Source organism: Pomacea canaliculata, linkage group LG4 (genome assembly GCF_003073045.1).
Source record: "Pomacea canaliculata isolate SZHN2017 linkage group LG4, ASM307304v1, whole genome shotgun sequence".
In the NCBI taxonomy this organism is placed as follows: domain Eukaryota; kingdom Metazoa; phylum Mollusca; class Gastropoda; order Architaenioglossa; family Ampullariidae; genus Pomacea; species Pomacea canaliculata.
The window spans coordinates 17,127,113-17,147,745 of record NC_037593.1 but is presented as its reverse complement, the minus strand read 5'-3'; the positions used below and the strand labels follow the sequence as shown (position 1 = coordinate 17,147,745).

Sequence of the window (20,633 nt, the reverse complement as noted above, 5' to 3'; positions counted from 1 at the left end):
GTCAGTCTCCAGTCCAGTCATGTCTGCTACACAAATACACAAACCCAGTCTTGCGCTATTTGGTGGGCGACGACAAAACCCAGAGACTAAACTTGTCAGCACATCTGGAAATAAAAGATGAAATCTATTAATCCACCATTGCCTTGCAACAGCAACTTCTGAGTTTTACGGATATTACTAGAGACATCTTGGTGTGATCATCGATGAACTATAAATTTCCTTCTTCCTTGAGCTTGGCCGTATGAGCCACATCCAACCTTTCTGACTTCTTCGCGAAAAAACTTTCTGCATTTGTTCTGTTCCAACTGGACTACTGCAAATCTTTTTCTTTGCATTCCTAATTTCCTAATGGTCTTCTGCAAAAAGCAGTCCATCAACAAGTCTTAGCCTGTGTTTACTTCTGTAGTGAACAGATCCACTTAAATGAAAAGTAGTAGCAATAACACACATCCCTATCTCACTCCTGATTATCATTTTAATATACATTGAACAAATAAGAGACATACACATAGTTCTGCAGTTCTCAGGAATACATGTATAGTGAAATATCATAAACAGTAAATATTAAACTGAATAACAACAAAAACGGTTTCGATCAGTTCATTTCTTGCTTTCTGCAGCATTTGTTTATTCTTTGGCATTTATGGACAAATTTATGTTTGGCATAGAACTGCATGTCCTACTCAAGAATTTCCAAGAAAGTGCCAACTGTAACAAGAATGCCAGAAAACAATATGAAAAACATTCAAATAAAAATGAATAAAGCTTTATAATTTTGAATTGATCACTGAACATATCTAATGAGTCAGGAGTGAATCTTACAAAATCTGATTGTACATATATTCAGTACTCAAGTAGAGTGTTGAAATTAATTTAATATAACAGATGAAAAATGAGCATGAAATTGTGTAATAAAATAGTGTGAATATTTTGTTTGATATGTTTGCTACATTGTTGCAATGGAAGCAGCTCTGGAATAATGTATAGAGAATGTAACATAGAATATTCATTTCCTTCGGGGAACCAAAAAAAAATTCTTGGAGCAACATGTGTATACTGAATAAACACAGTAATGTACTTTACATAAAAAATGTTTAAACTGTAAATAAACACAAATATTTCATAGGTGTCTGTTGAAAACTTCACAGAAACAGCCAAACTACAACAGACACTAGCATGATTTTGGCAGTTCAGGCAGATCTGTTAACAAAATTACATTTACATAATAAACTTTGATTCTTCTTGTCCCATGCAGACATTTCCCTTGAAATAACCCTGTCAGTGTCACAAATGTTAAGTTCAAAAAGTTATTGATACATGCAAAAAACTATGGGCTACACATAATGAATGCCAATAATAAAATGGCATAGTCTTCAAATGTAATATCCTTACACTTGGTCGTCAGATCACAATCTTTTCCTTCAGAAACTGTACAAAGCACCAAGAGATTAATGCTGTCATATTGTAAACCCACTATATGAAGATTATTGCATCACAAGGAAAAAATCCCAAACAATTGCATAACCAGTCAACTGGTCAGGCACCTTTAGGGTATGTAAATACTGGTAGCAAATACACATTCAACAACTCACAAATGAAAAAAAATACCCCAACTTTTTAATGGTGCATTGGTCTGACTAGTGATTTTGACAATAGAGTCAGTAAGGCTAACCATGAACTACTTGGTATAGAGTGATGGCCTCTCATGAACTTAACATGAAGCTCAAGAGTATACAACAATGACAACTAATGAAAGTCATTTGGAATGAAATGTATTCAACAATTATGGCACAGCTGCCAAGACTATTCTGAGCCTACTTGCTTCTGTATATGTACGCACACACATGCATGCATTCAATGACAGGCTATAATACGACGATTTTCTAGAAAGGCAGAGCTGTTTCTTTTTGTGCTCCCCGTAACAGCTCATTTTCAAGTCACCCTCTCCTAACACACACTCCACCGACTTCACAGATACAATCTGTAAAGCATAAAATGATGGATGGAGTTTTCACATGCAATATATTTTTTTTACACATTTCTAAATTACATATTCAAAATATAATAAGAACAACAGCTTGTATGAACAAAACATTTGGGCTTCAAATGAAATATTTTCCACTCCTTAACATCTCTCTGTCCAGCAAGAGAACCAAGCTAGCAACAAGCCATATTTACAGACAATAGATAAATATTTATCTCATATGAAGATATGAAGTCAGATCTAAGCTAAAGACATGAATCTTCCTCCAACTACCAACAACAAATATGACAGGCACTGTAACTCTCCTGACAGTAAAGATTGGGACATAATTCTTGTAATACTAAAACTGTCATGTAAGTAAAAATGTTAATGTTTCTGACAGCTAAATACAAATCTGACACTATGTCTTCCTGTCATTGTTTATCTACTAACACTTCTTTCCTAGTGAGAGATAACCAATGATCACTTGTGTCTCAATGAATTTTCACAAACACAACAGTTGTGAGGGCATTATACCTCAGTAGCACCATCAATGTTCAGTAACTCCACAATCCAACCACTGTAACATTTTCTGCTCCTTTCGTAAAATTTCTCTCCATAAAGGCTGCAAATAATACTTTCTTGTATCTCACGAGCTTTATGTGTTCGTGTTCACACATTTGATTCTTCAATCAGGTATGCTGGAGATGGTTTTTGATCATTACTGACATCTGGGCTGTAAATGCCGATGAATGAGCCATCCTCATTGAAACGTGTTGTCTCTTCCCCATACTCTGAGAAACTTTCATCATCCTCTCCAACAGCGAGGTCACCAAACTCAATGCTACCAAGTGGCTTTTTCTCTGTGGAATCTGTATAATCACTGCTGTCCTCTCTGAGAAAACAAGCCGATGTCAACTGATTAGAAAATCAAAAAGGCAGCAAACTTTCAAGTAACTGTACTCTTTATTTCAAAACAAAGCAAAAATGGTTATCATCAAATCAGTAGTCAAACTACTAGAGTCTGTATTATGTTTATTCTTTCTTTCTTTGTAAAGTGTGTTAAATAAAAATAATTATTACCCTTTCATAATATTAATTTTTATATCCAGATCATCAGAAAATGTCCTCACACATTATTTTCATTATTCATAAGTAAATAAATAACTGAATTTGTTAAACTTACGCCCTTGAAAGCTCATGAAAACCTGAATTGAGCAGTTCTTTTTCAGGATCTAACCCAGCAGCCGTTTCTTTCTTGTCCACTGGTATCAGTGTAAAATGAACAAAACAGATTTTATTAGAAAATTGTTACATTATTTATCTTGATACTAAACATTTAAATTATAATGATAATACTATATTGATACTTTACTGATCCTTGCACATATATATATATAGGAAAAAATGCTGCACATAACGCCATGCACATCTGAAGACTTTCTCTTATTTCTTAATCCCTTAAACTTTAAAATGAGACCATTTTCTCAAATTTAGCAACCCTTTGAAATAACCTTGATCCCTAGCTCCTATACTCATTGTAGGGACAGTTCTATCTTTTGGATGTCATCTCCATGTTTAGAACTTGCAGTCTTATAAAGGACTTGTGAACAGTTTTTTGTGAATTGATGACACCTTTTACTTTTATATTTTTACTCTATGTCTCTTCACATATGTAGCAATTTTTTTCAACATGAGCGCTACACTGGTTATGTTGTAATAAGTTTTGGACATAAACAAAACCTGCTCATTCTGCATAAAACTTTAATCATTAGTGAAATTAATCTTACCTTGATAAGTCCCTTCTAATGTTTTCTGGCGGCATATTATAAATATAAGAATAATCATCATCAAGATGACCAAAATTCCAATGACCAGGCCGATAATCCAGTAATCGGTTCCCCCTAATGCCACAGGACTTGGTTCTGATTGTAGAAGATGTTTGGAGGGAAAAAAAACGTGAAAACATCTTTTAGACATTGGTGTGGGTAGAAGAACTAATGTTAACTAATACAGCCATCATTTCCAACACAACATAGCACACCACTCTAGGCAAATGTACAATCGTAAATGGAGTTACTATCCCCCGACACAGTATTCTCATTTAATATCATATTTGTTATGTCTGTTTCTAACATTTGACGTCTACAATAACACCATTAAAATGACTGTGCTAAGCTGTTTCAGAATGAAACATTGTTTGAAATGTTTATTTCAAAGAAATTATCAAACTGGAGGAACACATACCAGGCACAAAATCATCCAGATTTACAATGACATCAATGAATACTGTTTCATGCTCATGGAAAATTTTCCTTCTGTAGGTCCCTCTGATGGAGGAATACTCTTCATCTGTCAGTGCAGATGTGTTGATGAATGCAAGCTTGTTCACAAAGTCATAGCTTACATAGGGAGGAGCGTCTTCCATTTCATATACTCTGCCTTGGAACAACCACTGATAGGTCAAGGAAAGGAGCGGGTCAGTTGCAGCCACTACAGTTAGATTGACCATGTCTCCTTTCTGAATGTTTTGTTCCAGACTGGGTTGGACAAGTACAGTGATTGGCACTGAAGAGGGAGAAATAGTGAACAGTAAATCAACAAAGTAGAGAAAAATAGAGAGTAATTAGTTATATAATTATACTTTGTGGAAGTTAGTCTAGTGATATCTCTGTAGTGACAAACTGAAAGATGCATCTGGCTTCACGCACAAATATAATGATCAGATCTTACTAATAGGTTCCTTTGGCTCAAGGGTACAGTGACATGTTTCACAAAGTAGATACTGTAATATTATGCTTTAGAAAGTAGAATATCTGTTGTTGTTATTTTTATTAAAAATTTTCTCATACCTCAAAGCAATATGCTAGCATAACCGTAAAACGTAAAACGCAAACTGTTTTGCATGAAAACTTTTATCTGCAACTCAGGATCTCAGAGAATCTTGCATGAATGTGCAGTGGCTGATGATGAAAGTCAGGAGAACAATCTCAGACTCGAATTAGTAGCCTACCTCTTTGTATTCAAGCCTTGTGCCACGTGAAAAAAGGAAATACCATTAAAATTTGTGTCTAGATATTAATATCAAGGCTCTTCCTATAGCTTTCACAAGTTTCAGAGAAATCCAAAACTTTACCTGCAGTGGGCATATCAAAACAGCAACAGAGATGGGAAAACTGTTGAAAGTCTAGTGACCACAATGTGGTTTGCTTACAACATTTCACAAAAGGTGCTTCATATTTGTCATATTTGCAAGGAAAATGGAATTCTCTATTTGCCATGTCTTGAATCAGACACTGTCACAACATTATTTTGTCACAACAAAGAAAAGAGAAAGCATTCATGATCAAGTGGATATACTGTGTCCCTATTACTCCAAACATCAGAAATAACAAAAAATATATAACTTGGTTCACCTGATAATGTTCATTACCATTCTAAAATATGATCTGAACTTCACTAAAGATTTAAAAAATTTTTAGTTTGGGGCACCCATGAACACTGGCTTAATGAACGAAAACAAAAGAGATAAAACTGTGGGAATAGGGAGGGAAACACTGCTAGGACTCTTCACTGTTATAATGATTTACTCAAACCATTTCACAGAATTGTTTCTGCAGTCTCTTTAAAAAAAAATCCCCTTAGTGGTATTTTATGATGCATTTTTATCAATGGATCTTGCTTTAAAGTCAAAATGCTTACTTGCTATATATATATAGCAAGTATATATATATTTTTTTTCCGGAGCTCCCAACGAAGACAAATTTCTATGTCTCTTGTGACTATAGACAATAAAGATATCTTGTATCTTGTATAGAGAGGGAGAGAATAGCAATGTAACAGCCTCTACATCTCAAACATAACACCTACAAATGAAATTAAGACAAGAATCATCAAACTCTGCTAACACTGGACTGCCTTTCATTAAAATGTAATTTGTAATTTGTAATACTCACAAATAACATTAAGACAAGAATCATCAAACACTCTGCCAATGCTGTTTGTAACAGAGCACTGGTAACATGCAATGTCCATTGACTTTATTGCTTGCTTGATGGTCAGAATAGTTCTATTGCTGTTAAACTGATACTTGTTTGGATCTGCAAACAACAAATGCAAAGATGCTTTGTTACAGATGAATCCAAGATGATCTTGCACATGATACAGAAATCTGAATGCAAAGAGAATCTATGTCAGTGATACTGAAAATACATGATTCAAAGAAAGCAAGACAAAAACACAGAATGAACCCTGAATATAGAGTCCTGAAGCATATGAAGAAAATGAGCATCCAAAAGATAACAAAGAGTCCTCAAATAATGCATTCTGAGTTGCAATGATGAATGGCAAAAGTAAGTTTACTTTGAAAAATTATGTCTTTTTTTTTTCTCATGCATGTTACTCCTATAATGCAATTTTAAGCTGCAAATTTACGAATTATTTCACCCCAACCATCCACCTACACACACATATATGCACAAGAGCACACACACACATTCACACTCTCACCTACCATAGCCAGAGTCTATAAGTTTTCCATTTCTGTACCAGAGAGGGGTTTCTGGGGGGTTTTCACCAAAAGCTGATCGTGTTACACACTTTAATTCAGCATTCTGCCCCTCAATCACAGTTGCAGCCTTCAGGGGGTGCACAAAGATTGGGGGAGCTGCAGTCAAGATTATTGCATGTTATTGTAAACATTACTTTTTAATTATCAACTTTTCACAAACATCTACAACTATAAATGTGTGTCTCTGATTTTACAAAGGTAACAAATTAATATTCTATCTTTTTCCTAGATATCTAGACATAGCATTTAATTCTTAAAACAAGAATAAAAACTGTGCCAGCATCACAAATATAATGAATCTATAACACTAAAAAAAAGTCCCATATCTCATGGCTATCCAGATAAATCAGGTAACTAGTCATTGTAGTTAAATCAAGAGCAGCATCTTCCTTAATATAATATGAAAATGCAATAAATGAAATGAATGAATATAAAATGTACTATGAATTACGTTAAATGTTTGAACTGAGAAAGATGAAGTAGATCAATGGATTTATTATGCTGGATAAACAAAGAAAAATTTCACTTCACTAGCCTGTAAAAGACCTGCTGGGTTTAAAATATTAGATGGAAAATAAAATCATTACATGTGACATTGAGCATTATCTTTCCATCAAAGCTGCCAAGAGCATTGGTCCCTCGGCAAAAGTAGGCTTTTTCATCGTGCTCCGTGATGTTACTGATAGTTAAAGTTCGTCCCATGTCGCTGATAGCATATCGATCCCCTTCCACAACATGGTTAAAGTTATTGACAAACCAAGTTATTTTAGGTACTGTTTCCGACAGAGTCTGGCTAGCTGTGCTGAAAACAATATCACACACACGCACCATAAATATGTATATGTTTGAAGCCAGCCTGTAACTGGCATTTTTGACTATCCATTAAAAAAAGAAAGAAATATGTTTTATGGTTATCTCACACATTAGTCCCAGTCATAGATGCTTCTTAAATATTGTTTCAAGAACGATAGAAAGACAAGAAAGACTAGATGTTTTTGTTTCCCTGGTTTTAGTCACTTGGAAAAATAAGCGGCCATGTGGTTCAGGAATTAACAGTGAAAGTACTAGTTAACACCAACATACTTACTAGCCACCAAATATGCACTCTAATTTAGCCACTCCATTGCGGAGAACTGTCAAAGATGGTCCAGAAGTGATGGAACTCAAAAAAGGCTTTCTTTCAGGTACTGAAAATACAATAAATAAAGAGATTGTATACAACAGGTAAGTGTCAAAAGAGATAAAATACATTCAAAATCTTCCAAACTGACTGAGAAACAAGGTACAGAAAAAGAAACTGGCTGAAAACTGAAAGTAGATGTTCTGTGTAACTTATAACAAACAAAGTTCTGAACTTTGTGACGAATGATGTTGAATGCTCAAGATTATTTTTACTTTTTCTAAAATTTTCTCTACAATTAGATAATTTACAGATGTTGAAAATCTATGTGGGACAAATAATAATAAAACTACTGTTGATGAGTCACCAAACAAAGAACAAACAGAAAACTAAAAAAATCTTTTAATACTTACTTGGAATCAACTTTCGGACAGAAAGCCACTTCAGTGAACCTAGTTTGATGACTGATCCAAGAGTGTTAGACAACCCACACCTGTAGGAATTGCTGCCCAAGTTTTCATCTGACTTGAGCACATATGCAAAATGCAGTGTGCCTAGAGAAAGATGCATTTGTTTACCAGTTTTTTGTAATGTCACATATTTTGGATTTACTTGATTTACTCATGACTTACTCATGATTTACAGCATTTTTTCACTGTCAGTACTAGACTCTCAAACTTCTCTCTGAATGTTTATAAATATTTGGTCTGTTATCCTCATGTTAAGTACTTCAAAATTGTAACAGTCAAACTTAATGAAATCAAGATCCCAAATTTTTTGCAGTTAATTCAAAACACAAGGCAATTTACATTAAACAGTTTTTATTCACGCTCCTAACTTTAATCATTGGTTTAATCTAGAAGAATTGGTAAGAATTTTTTTAAAGTACTTGTATCACTCTAGTAGTGTACTAAGTTATGTCTTTGTTTTGTAGAGGGTAGGGGTCAAACAGCTCCCAGGACTGTCCCTTTCTCATGCCGACTGCAGCCAGCTTTGAACTGTCCACTGGCTACTGGACCCATTGTTACAGTTATGAAGTTGCCTAGCCCACTTGGGAAGGCCATGACCAGACAGCAAGACCACTGCTGTCAGGGGGTGGGTAGGGAAAGGTTGTGACCAGACCTTGGGAAAAAGGAGGGGATGGTTGCTGGAACATTCAATTGGGGACAGGAGGATAAGTAGTGCTGCTTTACAGCTGAGAGAGGCTTTTTGATTTTAGAAGTGAGAGTGCAGAGATGGCAGGCTAGCCACCGAGTGAAACTCTGAATAAAATCTACAGCTATGCAGCAGTTCCATCTTTGTTGTGTTCTTGTATGACTAGCCCAACCCTACGTAGCCATCAGGAACTAATGTGCTGGTTACTTACTGTTCAGTGAAAGTTTCATCTCTTTTATTTAAAGGTCATCTGCATCTTGCAATATTTAATGAACACCAACATATGCAAACTATAATAGTGTGAAATTTTTTGTTGTCTGTTGCATATGTTACTTTGGCATCCACTTGTAGTATTTTACAATCACCAGATTAAAATGGTCTTTCAAGGCATTACAGAATTTGACATTCTGTGTTTCTAGCTCAAAATAAAGGTTTTCAAAGAAATCTGATACATCACTCCACCCGTTGTTTATATGAGTGGATTGGCAATATTGCCGTGATGCTGCATATTAATTATTTGAATGCAGGGACAGAATTTTGCAGGACTTGCTGATTACAGGTGAAAATCACCAACTATAACATTAGATAACAAATAAACAGTTGTTTTAGGTGATGAAATTTACAGAATAAATTTATTCTGTTATCTACTGTCTCTATCTAGCTGAATCTGCACAAAGCTTATATCACCTGACAGGGTCTTTAAAGAAACAGTTTTCTTATTGTTTCTACAACAGATTTTATATTCAGTAAACTATTTTTGTAGAACAGAATCCATTTATTCTAGGCAAGCAAACAATATAATTTGCTTGCCAGCACAAGGCAAACCATGGAACTAAAAAAAAGCAGCTGTAGTTATTTGATAAATCTAATATCCCCACTTGAATACTCTAGGAAAACCTTCATTTCATTATTACTTTCCATACGTTCTACCACTTTTTTTTTTTTTTAGTCTTCTACATATAATAAGCTGAGAACAAAATGTTCATTTTAAAAACTAGAGGAGGAACCCAACATTGAACTTCTAGGAAATCCTACCTTTCTGGTCGATGAATATGCGTGCATTCTTGGTGATCTCATGATTTTCCTGATTCCGTATTATGTACCATTTGAAAGTTGTATGTCCATAGGTGAGAGGCTTGTCATCACAAGGAATTTTTAAATAGTCTCCCTCCAGTGCATGAAATGTCTTCGAAGTTCCTTGGAAATCCTCAATACCTGCAAAATCACTGACACTTTAGTTTATTGAAGCTGTTCCATAAACACAAAATTCACCTGATTAGTTGTAAAAGGTACCTGTTTTAAAAATAAGGATTTCATTACAAGCAATGAAGTTATAAGCAATGTCACATCCCATGCACTAAATAAATAATGAAATTACATCATCATGCAAAACAGTACACTGTAACATAATTATATATGAACATCACTCCATGGTACCATCATGCGAAGCACCATAACACAACATTGGTAATGGCAAACTTTAGTTCCAAGTGTCAGTTTGTTAAGTGTAGTTTATGATGTAAAGTATCTAACAAACACTAAGAACTAATTTTTTAAGCTTTAATATCAACACATCATATTCCCGTTCCATACAGGGCATTTCTACTTCACCCATGATAGTACAATTACAAAATTCCTGACCATTTGCTTCCTGATAAAAGCATTTAAATAATTTAAATTAATTTAAATAATCCCCATATTCCAATCTTTGCTTGCTACCTCTGGCTAATAGAATATTGTGGTACTAACGAGCAACACGGACTTCCAGCTCTGCTGAAACTGCTACTGCTTGTTGCTGGCCAGGACCAGGAAAACGAGTGGTGGCGTAACAGATGAATATCCCCTCCTCTGACAGAGTAATCTGAGGAATAACTAGCACACCCTTAAAAGGATCAAAGTTCATCTTCATCTTGTCAGTTATGATGGGCCTGTTATTCCACCGCCATTCATACCTGCAGAAGAGGGATTGCAGAATCGTAGAAAAGTGATCACATCAAACTGACATGACTGGTTGCCTCTTTAAATTTCTGTTCATTTGTACATAGGAGACATCTATCAGCAAATTTTTTTTTAACAACTGGTGAATGCCTGTAAACTCTGCGAGTATATTCCTGCATGTGTTGTTGCCTCAGCCCACATCTATCAATATAAAAATCTCAACTTCTGGTGAGTAAAGATTTCAACAATAATACCCTTTTACAATAATTTGCACAGCATCAAGCATCAAATGGCAGAATGTGAAGTGTAGATCAGGTCCAACAGGCTACCATAAAAACTACACTTGAATTTTAAATTTTTATTTTTAATTTGAATAATCAAATTTGACTAGGGATTACTTTTAGTTAGTAATTAATACACATCAATGTATGAAACATACTATCTGTATAGAGATAAAGCAGTTTGTCACATGGCAAAAACATTATTTGATTGCTAGCTAACCCCATGTTAGTGACAAAATGAAAAAATTTTGAAGTCAAATCTAAACATTTTATGTATTGTGTGAAACAAATTCTACTGAACGTTTTTATCCCTGGCTGTGATGTTGTTGCTGACAGTTAACTGGTTGTTAGTTAAAATATTGCTTCAAGAACTTTGACAGCAATGCTGTCAAGATGAGGTCATGACATTAAAGTAAAAATTAATGGCATTCTTGATGATGTGCAAATGAAACTATATTTATTTTTATCTGTAAACATGGGATTCTGCTAAATTGTTTTATAACTCTTACATTCTCTACTCTACCATACAAATACACTGGTGCACACACACACATACCATCCATTCAGCTTATAATGTGTAACTTTTTTTTTTAATTCTCGTTAGCATCTTTTGTAAAATTCAATAGTTAAACACCATTGTTTTTAAATTTAAGGAATGCGCCTAAAAGATGATACTGTTTTCCCAACTTTATACTTGAATTTATAAAGTAAGCAAATTAAGACTGCCATCAATTAAAGCCACAATTCAAAACCCACAAGCAACTACAGGTATATTTTCCATTGCATTTGGTGTAAGGTAACTTTTACATTATATTTTAACTATACACACCCAAACAAGCTTTCCATGAAATTTCTACCTTAAATCAGATTTTGAGAGTCAGAACTGCATTGAAAAAAATGAGAAGCTGCCACAGCAATAAATGCCTCTTTTGCTGCTTGTAGACAGTAAGAGCAACAGTAAAGACTTTTAAAAGAGAACTGACAATATACCTGAGATGTATTAGACCTTACAGTAAATATCCGGGTGATACAAGGATGAACAAGGATTTAATGAACAGACAATATCTCAATGTCTCTTTTGCAGTAACAATACGCAAGCTGAAAGCCAAAGCTGTGGAAATCACCTTCGAACCTGGAGCTGTGAGGTCAACCGAGCAATGACTCTAATGTCCAAACAAGTATGACAGGCAGCCAATCAATATTAATATTTATAGAAAGACTTTGAATCTTCAACAACCTTAAAGTCTTACAAATCCTGAAATGTCATGGCCTATATCTGTCAACACAAAAATCTCAACTTCTGGTGAGTAAAGGTTTCGACAATAATACCTTTCCATGAACCACAATCATAAACCTCTTTATCCCTCATTTAAAGGACTACGACATAACTCAAGGGACAGAACTCTTAAATGTACTCATGTTACCCAGCAAAATATATGCAATAAAGCAGTTGTGGAGAAAATCATGAGGAGTATAATTCATTTTTCTGAAAAGGCCACATAATGTTAAAATATTCATTTGTATTTCAAGTTCACTGAAAAGCTGAAAGAAAAAACATTTTCAAGATAAAAAATAAAAATAAAAAAATTTTTACTAAATACAAGACTCATTTATTATAGATATAAGATAAACGAAAAGCAGAAAAACATACATTGATGTGTATTTTATATACAGCACAGACTATAAATATCTAAGTATATATATATTTATGAGTGCAGTAATACATAATGGATGGGAAAAAACAAGCAGCAGATTTTAAAATCAGTTGCAACAACCGTTTTCAACAATTACTCAAAACACAGAGTAAGCAGTTCACAGTACACCAAATAAATCACTACATTGATATGTAGATAATAGGAGAACTCTAACAACAATAGATCTGCAAGTGACATACAGGTTGGGGACTAGTGATGTGTTAGATATAGTATATACATGTAACTAAGATAGCCAGATAAATTTACCAATGCAAACTGTCATACATTGTCCACAAAGCTGAGCAGCAGATAACCAAACTTACTGTGCCAGGTGTATAGATCATGCTGTATAAAGAACTTGAAATATAAAGATTAAATTCACTTACGTTGGCTCAGGAATTCCACTTGCAGAGCAATTCAGCACAACTCTCTGATTTACTTGATAAACCCTCTGCTCTGGAATTCGTGGATACAAGATAGTTGGAGGTTTTCGAACTGCCAAAATAAAAAGGGCTTACTGATTAGGAGATTAGGAGAAGAAACAGCAAAAGAAAGAACTAACAGATGTTGAGAAGAATGACTCATTGATATTATTTTCTAAATACCCAAATGCAAGTGGATGGACACATCCGTAAACACATATTCACATTCTCAGAGAAAGAGAACTCTGATACAAGTCCATATACATGCATGCCTAATAAATGAGTAGAAAGAAAGACAGTCTTTTTCAAACTGTTGTTGAAATAGTTTGAAACAACAGTTTGAAAAATAACTACCATGTGTATTCATGATATAACTTACTGTCATCACGCTGTGTCATGACAAACATTGCCAATGACAGAATATTAAGGATCAGCAAGATACCAGCCATTGCTCTCCTTCCCTCCAGCAGCTGTTAAAAGAATGGTTTCGTTCTTTCACCAAGCTGCAGTACAGCCATTGGTTCTTCACATCTGTCAGGCAGTTTAATGTCTGTAGTGAATAGATCACCAATAAAGAAAGTGAATTCTTCCATGCCACATCATTGCCAGACATATGTGCTAGGGACAGGTAATGTACAAATGGTTTATATCGGTTGTGATTCTTCTCTATACACACACATACAAATGCATGCACACACACACCCCTCCCTCTAACAGGACCATCCTGTTAATATGAGTTAATCACCTTAATGACTACTTTTGTACATATTTTTACCCCCCCCCCCTTTACTGTTTTTACTCTTTTACCTTGTTATTATAAGAGTCTAGCAATTTCTTGTATTCTTCGTTATAGAGCGATTGCAACATGTAATGAAGCATGTTTTGCTAGAAATGCCATTTTCTTCACACATGTATCTCTATATAAATATATACACACATATGCATATAGTAAATATGTGCATGTTTTGCTTATTCTACTAACCTTATAAATAAAGAAATATCAGTGTCTACACACACACATATATATATATCACACACATGCACACCTCATAAAGAAATGTTGACTGTACATACACATATCTACATATATAATTATATACACACATACACACACACATATATTATGTGTGTGTATGCATGTCTTGCTTATTCTATTTCTGACAGGAATTTTGCAAGGTACTCTATGATCAGAAAAAAAGTAAAGACTCCTGTCTATTTAGTCCACCCTATGACCTGAACTGTGATGTGCACAGGAGGATTTGCAGTCTCGCTTGCAGTTTTTCATCCGGATTGAGCAAGCTGAGAGCACCTACTGGCTTTATGTGTTTCATCACCCCAATGTTATTCTATAGACATAATGTTTGCATGCATCCCTGTACCTGTTTTTACTATTCCGTCAGGGTACTTATTATTATTACGATTTTCTTGACTGCAAGTGGTACACATATGATCTGTACATGCTTTGACTCTGTATTACATCTTTATTTGTGTAAAGCACATTGAGTCTACTCTATAGTGGAGAAATGCGCTATATGAATATGCTTATTATTTTATTAATTATGAAAATCCACTCAAAAGTTATCACTTGATGTTAAGCCATCTGCTTCATGCATTTCAGTAGTACATCATAAATACTCTGTTTCAACTGCGTTGTATGTCCGTCATGTGTCTTTTTTGTGAGTCATGTTCGCAGTCAAAAAAATATATAAAAACTTTTAACAGTTATTTCTTGCTTCCCCCTCCCCTTCCCCCACCACCTTCAGTGACTAAAGCCCTTAATACTTAGAATCAAGTCAGTCACCTGAGGGAAAAAAAATTCCACCACCACTGACCTTCTCTCTTTTAACATTCACATTTGCATTCCCTGTTAAGTGTAAGAAAGCCTTCAAATGAATCCATTATTGTTGAGAGTGCTTTAGCTTTTAATGTGACTGCATTTATTATTGTTGAGAGTACCACAGTCCAAGTGAGTCATACTTAATGTCCTACACAATGCCACATACAGTCTCTAGTCTTAGCCTGGGCCTCATGGGGATTACACACTATCCCAGGTCAGAGGGAGAGAATACCTGTGGAGACCTGTCCTGTGTGGCCTGCTTTACTTTAGATACTGCATAATAAGGCAGTTGTTGTTTGTTCTTCCCTTGGGATTTTATCACTAATACTGCATAACTTGACTCCTAGCACTTTTCATTGACCAAAAATGGAATGAAAAAAATACAAAAGCTAAATTAGGAAAAACAAAACAGAACAAATTCAACAGATTGTATGCCATTAAGTAAAGCTTTGTCAATAAGGTCCTTTGAGGCACACATACACAGTCTCTCTCTCTTGTGTGTGTGTGTGCACTTTATATGCATATGCACAGACGTTTTGCTTTCAATACTCCAAAAGCACAGGGAAAGCAATAGAAGTGTGAATACACTCACTGAAACATACTTTTTAATACCTGTTTATGTTAATACCAGTTAAGATTTCTGATTTTTAATTCCATTATTAGATCCCATATAAAATATTAAGAAAGGAAACAGCTGCTAGAGTAACTGTTTTGTCCAGTTTTAACCAGGGCTGTTGCTACTCCCTAGTAAGCTATTGTTCTGCAGTATTTTCAATGTTCATTTTTTGTTGGAACTTATGATATGCAAGCACACACAGCACACACACATTTTGTAGTCTATGTGAAGTCAATGTTTGTGGCCATAGACAGCTGTGTAGTTTATGCTAACATAATGTTTGTGCCTGGATTGTCTATTTTCTTGCTTGGCGTTTCTCCCTTTGCCTGATCACTAGTTTGTTCTCTACTTTGCTACATCCTAACATTTTCTTATAACTTCTCCTATGGATAAAACATTGATGTATGGATACAAAAGAAAAAAAAAACAATCTTTAAGCTAAAAAATAAAGTTTCCATTAACCTACCACTACTTTAGATTTCTAAGCAGGATATTTTGACACTGTAGTGTTTGTGTGTGCTTGCATGCGTGGGTGCGCCCGCGTGCGTTTTGGTCAATGTGACGTATATCTATGCCCATTTAAAAAGTGAGTGTACGGGACATATATCTGTGTCCATTTAAAGCAGTTATACATATAAAAGTAATCGCTCACTCAATGCTGGCTGACACAGACGACGCGACGAGACAGCACCAGACGTTGGCTTGGCTGGCACTGTGGCAGACGATCATTGACACCTGCCACTGACCACTTCCAGACGTGTCAAGGCACAAAAATGGTAAAGATGAGAATGAAAGGGGCGAACTACACACCCTACAGCACATCCATTGCATGTTGTCAAGCCGTGCACCAAAAAACACCTGATGCACAACGTAGCGCTGCAGTACTTTTTCTCCGTCACGCCGCACGCAGACGGCAGCGCGGATTAGCTGCGCAGGTACACATCCGGCTGACGACCAACAAGAACTTGTGACGTAGAACGCAACAGATGGTTTGAAATCCTGTGAGTTCGGCCTTTTCTCGCTGGTGCTCGCACGTTCGGTTTGTTTGTTTTCGCTGTGTGTCCTTGTGGATGAGGCGGGGATGTTGGGGGGTATGGAGGGAAAGAGGAAGGACGGGGATTGAGTCAATAGGCAGACGGACCCGTGAGAACTCTATCACTACTATACTCTGCACGTTGAAACGCAATTGTGTGACGATGGAGATAACGGAATGAGATTATGTGACAGGAATGGAATGTCTGTATTACTAGCGACTTAGAGTATGAGGGGAATGCCTCATTATCCCACTGTGGAGCGGTTAGGTTACGTAGTGGAGGAGGGGTTTGCTAAATATGATGTAGAAGAAAGTCGGCGCACACCCCCACCTCGTGTCAATCTAATGTTGGTTGCAGGGGGATGGGGTATATAGTGTTTCAAATATCTCCACCCATTGACTCTTAAAAGTTTAAAACCAAATTATCGTGGGTTCTAGACATTGCTGTTCTTCACTGACTGTATTCACATTGTCATTTTCTCAAACAAGAGTGGGTGAGTGGTGAACAGATCCAATGGGTGCAATTAATTATATAAGTTGCCTGCTATGACTGACCGCGCTACTCTATAGGCACGAATGTTAATAAACGTTAGGAATGCAGCTCTAACTTCTCTCTTACCTCCTACCCCCAGCCCTCTTCAACGTATGGCATTCATGCATCCACCCATCCTGTCTTCTCTAAGCCACGTACGTCATCCATGGATAAAATTAACTAGCGAACACATATATGTATACTCTTTGTTGTAGTACAAGGGGAATAAGATCTAAAAAAAGGTCGCTTCCTTTCTGAAGTGAGTTACAATTAAGTATGTCTATGGCGATTTGCAATAGTTGCGCTGTTTCACTTTCGTTTGCATGCAATACAAGAACGCTGAACCATCATGTATATAGTTGTCAGTTCGCAGGTATCTGACGCCAGGTGTGCTCGTGAATCTAACGTGAGGTCTCCGATCTGACTGACACAAGGTCTCCGATGTCTGGTCAATGAGGGAAAAAAAGAAGATCGGTGTTTTACTTCGAGCCAGCAGCAAAATCTATATGACGGTCAAGCAACCAGGCTCGTAAACAAATAAATACCACATGCAGAAAAACGACTTAGCAGCAACGTGGATGTAGTCTCGGGCAGCAGGTGAGAGTCTCGGCTACCCGACGCGAGATCTCGAGAAAACGACGTTAGTCTCGGCGATGAGTGTTCGACCCTCTCCAGAGGATGCTGGTGATTCCATGGTCGTGCTGCCGTGTATGGGTTGACACGCTTTGCTGTGGAGACAACAGCTGTCGCGGATTCAAAATCACGTAGATGATGCCCTCATTCTTTACCTACAGCACGATTCAAAACAACGTAGATGATGCCCTCATTCTTTACCTGCAGCACGATTACCTGGCTCTCGTCGTGCATAATGAGTCTACTCCCGATGGCACGTGTCCTGAAGACCGACATTGAACGATGAATGTCATCTGCAAACCCTCCCCTCATCGCATCCATGGATGAAAAAGGTGGAAAGAGATTGGCCTAGCTGGAACTGCAGATTAAATTCTCGAATGGGGGAGGGGGAACGAAGAAGAAGAAAAACGAAAAAAAAATTACAGAAGGAAAAAAGGAAGGAAGAAAAGAAAGAAATTTAAAACACAAACTAAATAAACGAATGAATGAACAAAAGAAAGAAAAAATTAAGAGTAGAACAGCATCTCAGGTAAACTGACTTCAGATCCTTTATGGTAGGCGAGGCGCACACCATCCAAGTCTCGAATGCGCAGCATTTCCCACGAAATCCAAGCATGCCAAGGTTGTGATGAAACAATTGATGAGTCATCTTCAGAACAGTCTGCCGGAAGCCGAGCACTGTAAAGCCACGTGCAAAAAATGCGCAGACGTCCGGCGGTTACACACAGATGAAAAATCCACTCGTCATTAGCCAGTAGCTGCCGGACCTTGCGCTAGAGCACGGACGTAGATAGGTAGACTGATGTCTGTCTGCCGAGACTCACTCTTGGCCTCTTGCGAAGTTCTCCGCGGTCAGTCTCGGTGAACCAGAAGACGACCTGACTTCCGGAAGAGAAGCGCGAAGATGAAATTTAACAGACTTTTGACATCAATAATATAATTACCATAAGTGCATTGCTTTGTTGGACTATCAACCAAACTTGTGCCTGTTTAGAACACAAACGTATTTGCTTCACTAGTCTGAAATCTTTCTTATGAAATAAAAAAAAAATAATATGAAACGAACATAAACACTGAAGAAATTCGCTAAACCACAGTGGCTAAACCGGAAGCGTTGTAGCAAGTAGCCTCGTTCTAGTAGTTGACTGAAAAAAATCGTCTACAAGCAGTCCAAGGATATTAGTTCGTGGCTAGAGAAATCTCAAAGCCCTGTTCAGCCGGACTCGATTCTTCGTTAAAAAAACACACACAAAAAAAAAAAACTGAATGAATCCATTTCTAAATAACCCTTATTCTGTGGTTATGTACCTGCTGTAAAACGAATACTTCGATCTTTAGGGTAAAAGTCCCCGAGCAAAAGTTTAGAAAAACAAATAATGTGGCATGTTTTGGCGATAACTGTGTCGAGGGATCAAGTTATCTCTTAGAAACCTGTAAAGAACAGAAGTGTATGACTGGGTGAGACTCGAGTGTATCTGTACGTGAGGAACACTGGGGCAAGAAAGTGTTGCTGTCTGGTTGGTGGCTAGGGTCATCAGAGTACTCGGTGAACACCTGCCCCCACCTCCCCAACGGCCATCCCTGTAAACAGGTGTCACATACAGAGAGACGCCCGTCTGCCTCGAGACAAAAATTCAGACCCTGAAATCTTCCGATCCACAATGAAGTGGCGACAACGATTTCCTGCTAAGATGGAAGCACTTAAAACGTTTATTTTATACAGGTCCATGATTTCCTATCGAACAGACCTTGTGTTACTTCGAATCCACCGTATTCTATGAAAAGTAAAGACTTTCATAGTCTAGAGCTTGTAGTACAGGGGGAGGGAACGTCTTGCCCTCGGACCGCATAAGGTCAAATCTGACCCGGCCAAGGTAACCTCAAGATCTTCGAGGACTTGAAATTCAAATAAATGTAGGAGTTTTATTAAAAGCAACACAAATTTATATCAATTGAATCATAGTAATAATAACATAAATTGTGAGGGACAAGCAAGAAACGTCTATTATGGGATACACAGGTCGCATACGAGTACATGACGGGACAGACATGTATACATAATATACTCCTCGTCTGCTGTCCTCGGCCCGTCTGTCAGGCAGGCTGGGAGTGTATACGTTGCAAAAGTGTACTCTGTGGAGAAACTAAGTCTTCAAACCATCAACATTATGCTCAACAGTCGAAAACACTCTGGAGCATCTCTGAATATTCTATGTGGCTAACAAACTGTCGTTCAAAAATATTTACGACATAACCGTTATTGTCATTTTACTTGAGCATGAGGTATTGAAGTTATTAATTTATTTTTAAAAAGGGAAAAAAAAGCTAAATTTTTAAACCGAGTTCAAATTTTCAGATTTCTGTTTGCGTTTTGTTTTTCCCTGAAAGGTATCCGATCAGATCAGTTAGCGCCGTCTATTTTCAGTTTCCCCCTCCCTCTCACACACACAGTTCATCCATTCATTAGGATTCTCTCACCATCGTTCATGCCGGGTCATGCGAGTCTCGGTCCGTCACACACTGTCAACATATTTTTTTGAGTGTGTTTTCCACTGTGAATCGAGAAGCTTCGGTAGTTGACTTGTTTACAAATCTTTGTTCAGGACACGCGCAGTTTATCCGAGCGCAAGTTCAGTGTCCTGGGAGGGAACTACCACCGTATCATGTTACCTATCTCACGTTTACTGGCCAAATAATTTTTTTAAATGAAAAGTGTCCGTTTAATGCGACGTAGTTTTCACGCTCAGCCATTAATTGTGAGCCCTGTTGACACGTAAGCAGCGTTCATCTCCTTGTTGGTAGCAGCACGCTCCCGACACGCGCTAATTAAAAGCCAAGC

General features: G+C 36.9%; 1 protein-coding gene across 2 annotated transcripts; it reads right to left on the bottom strand.

Moving 5' to 3' along the window:
* Positions 1-457: 457 nt before the first annotated feature.
* LOC112561960 (neurofascin-like) lies at positions 458-16,501 on the bottom strand. Of its 2 annotated transcripts, none has more exons than XM_025234835.1 (14): positions 16,249-16,501; positions 13,523-13,698; positions 13,108-13,216; positions 10,558-10,760; positions 9,844-10,023; positions 8,067-8,207; positions 7,621-7,720; positions 7,121-7,335; positions 6,477-6,629; positions 5,920-6,063; positions 4,211-4,531; positions 3,754-3,888; positions 3,150-3,228; positions 458-2,858 (listed from the first exon to the last, which is right to left on the bottom strand). In XM_025234835.1, the coding sequence occupies exons 2-14, from the start codon at positions 13,590-13,592 to the stop codon at positions 2,636-2,638; spliced, it is 2,073 nt and encodes a 690-aa protein (XP_025090620.1). In that variant the 5' UTR covers positions 13,593-13,698; positions 16,249-16,501; the 3' UTR covers positions 458-2,635. The 2 variants fall into 2 exon arrangements, with proteins under 2 accessions (XP_025090620.1, XP_025090619.1); XM_025234834.1 differs by having other exon boundaries at positions 13,523-13,693; positions 16,249-16,500.
* Positions 16,502-20,633: the final 4,132 nt, after the last annotated feature.

Bases quoted from the DNA above. Each gene is read 5' to 3' on its own strand.
- LOC112561960 (XM_025234835.1), bottom strand. From the start codon at position 13,592: ATGGCTGGTATCTTGCTGATCCTTAATATTCTGTCATTGGCAATGTTT. The intron at 6,630-7,120 runs GTAATGATTTTA...TCTTGACTGCAG, and splicing joins GATAATGCTCAATGTCACAT to CTCCCCCAATCTTTGTGCAC. The intron at 3,889-4,210 runs GTATGTGTTCCT...TTCTACAATCAG, and splicing joins TCTGGATGATTTTGTGCCTG to AACCAAGTCCTGTGGCATTA.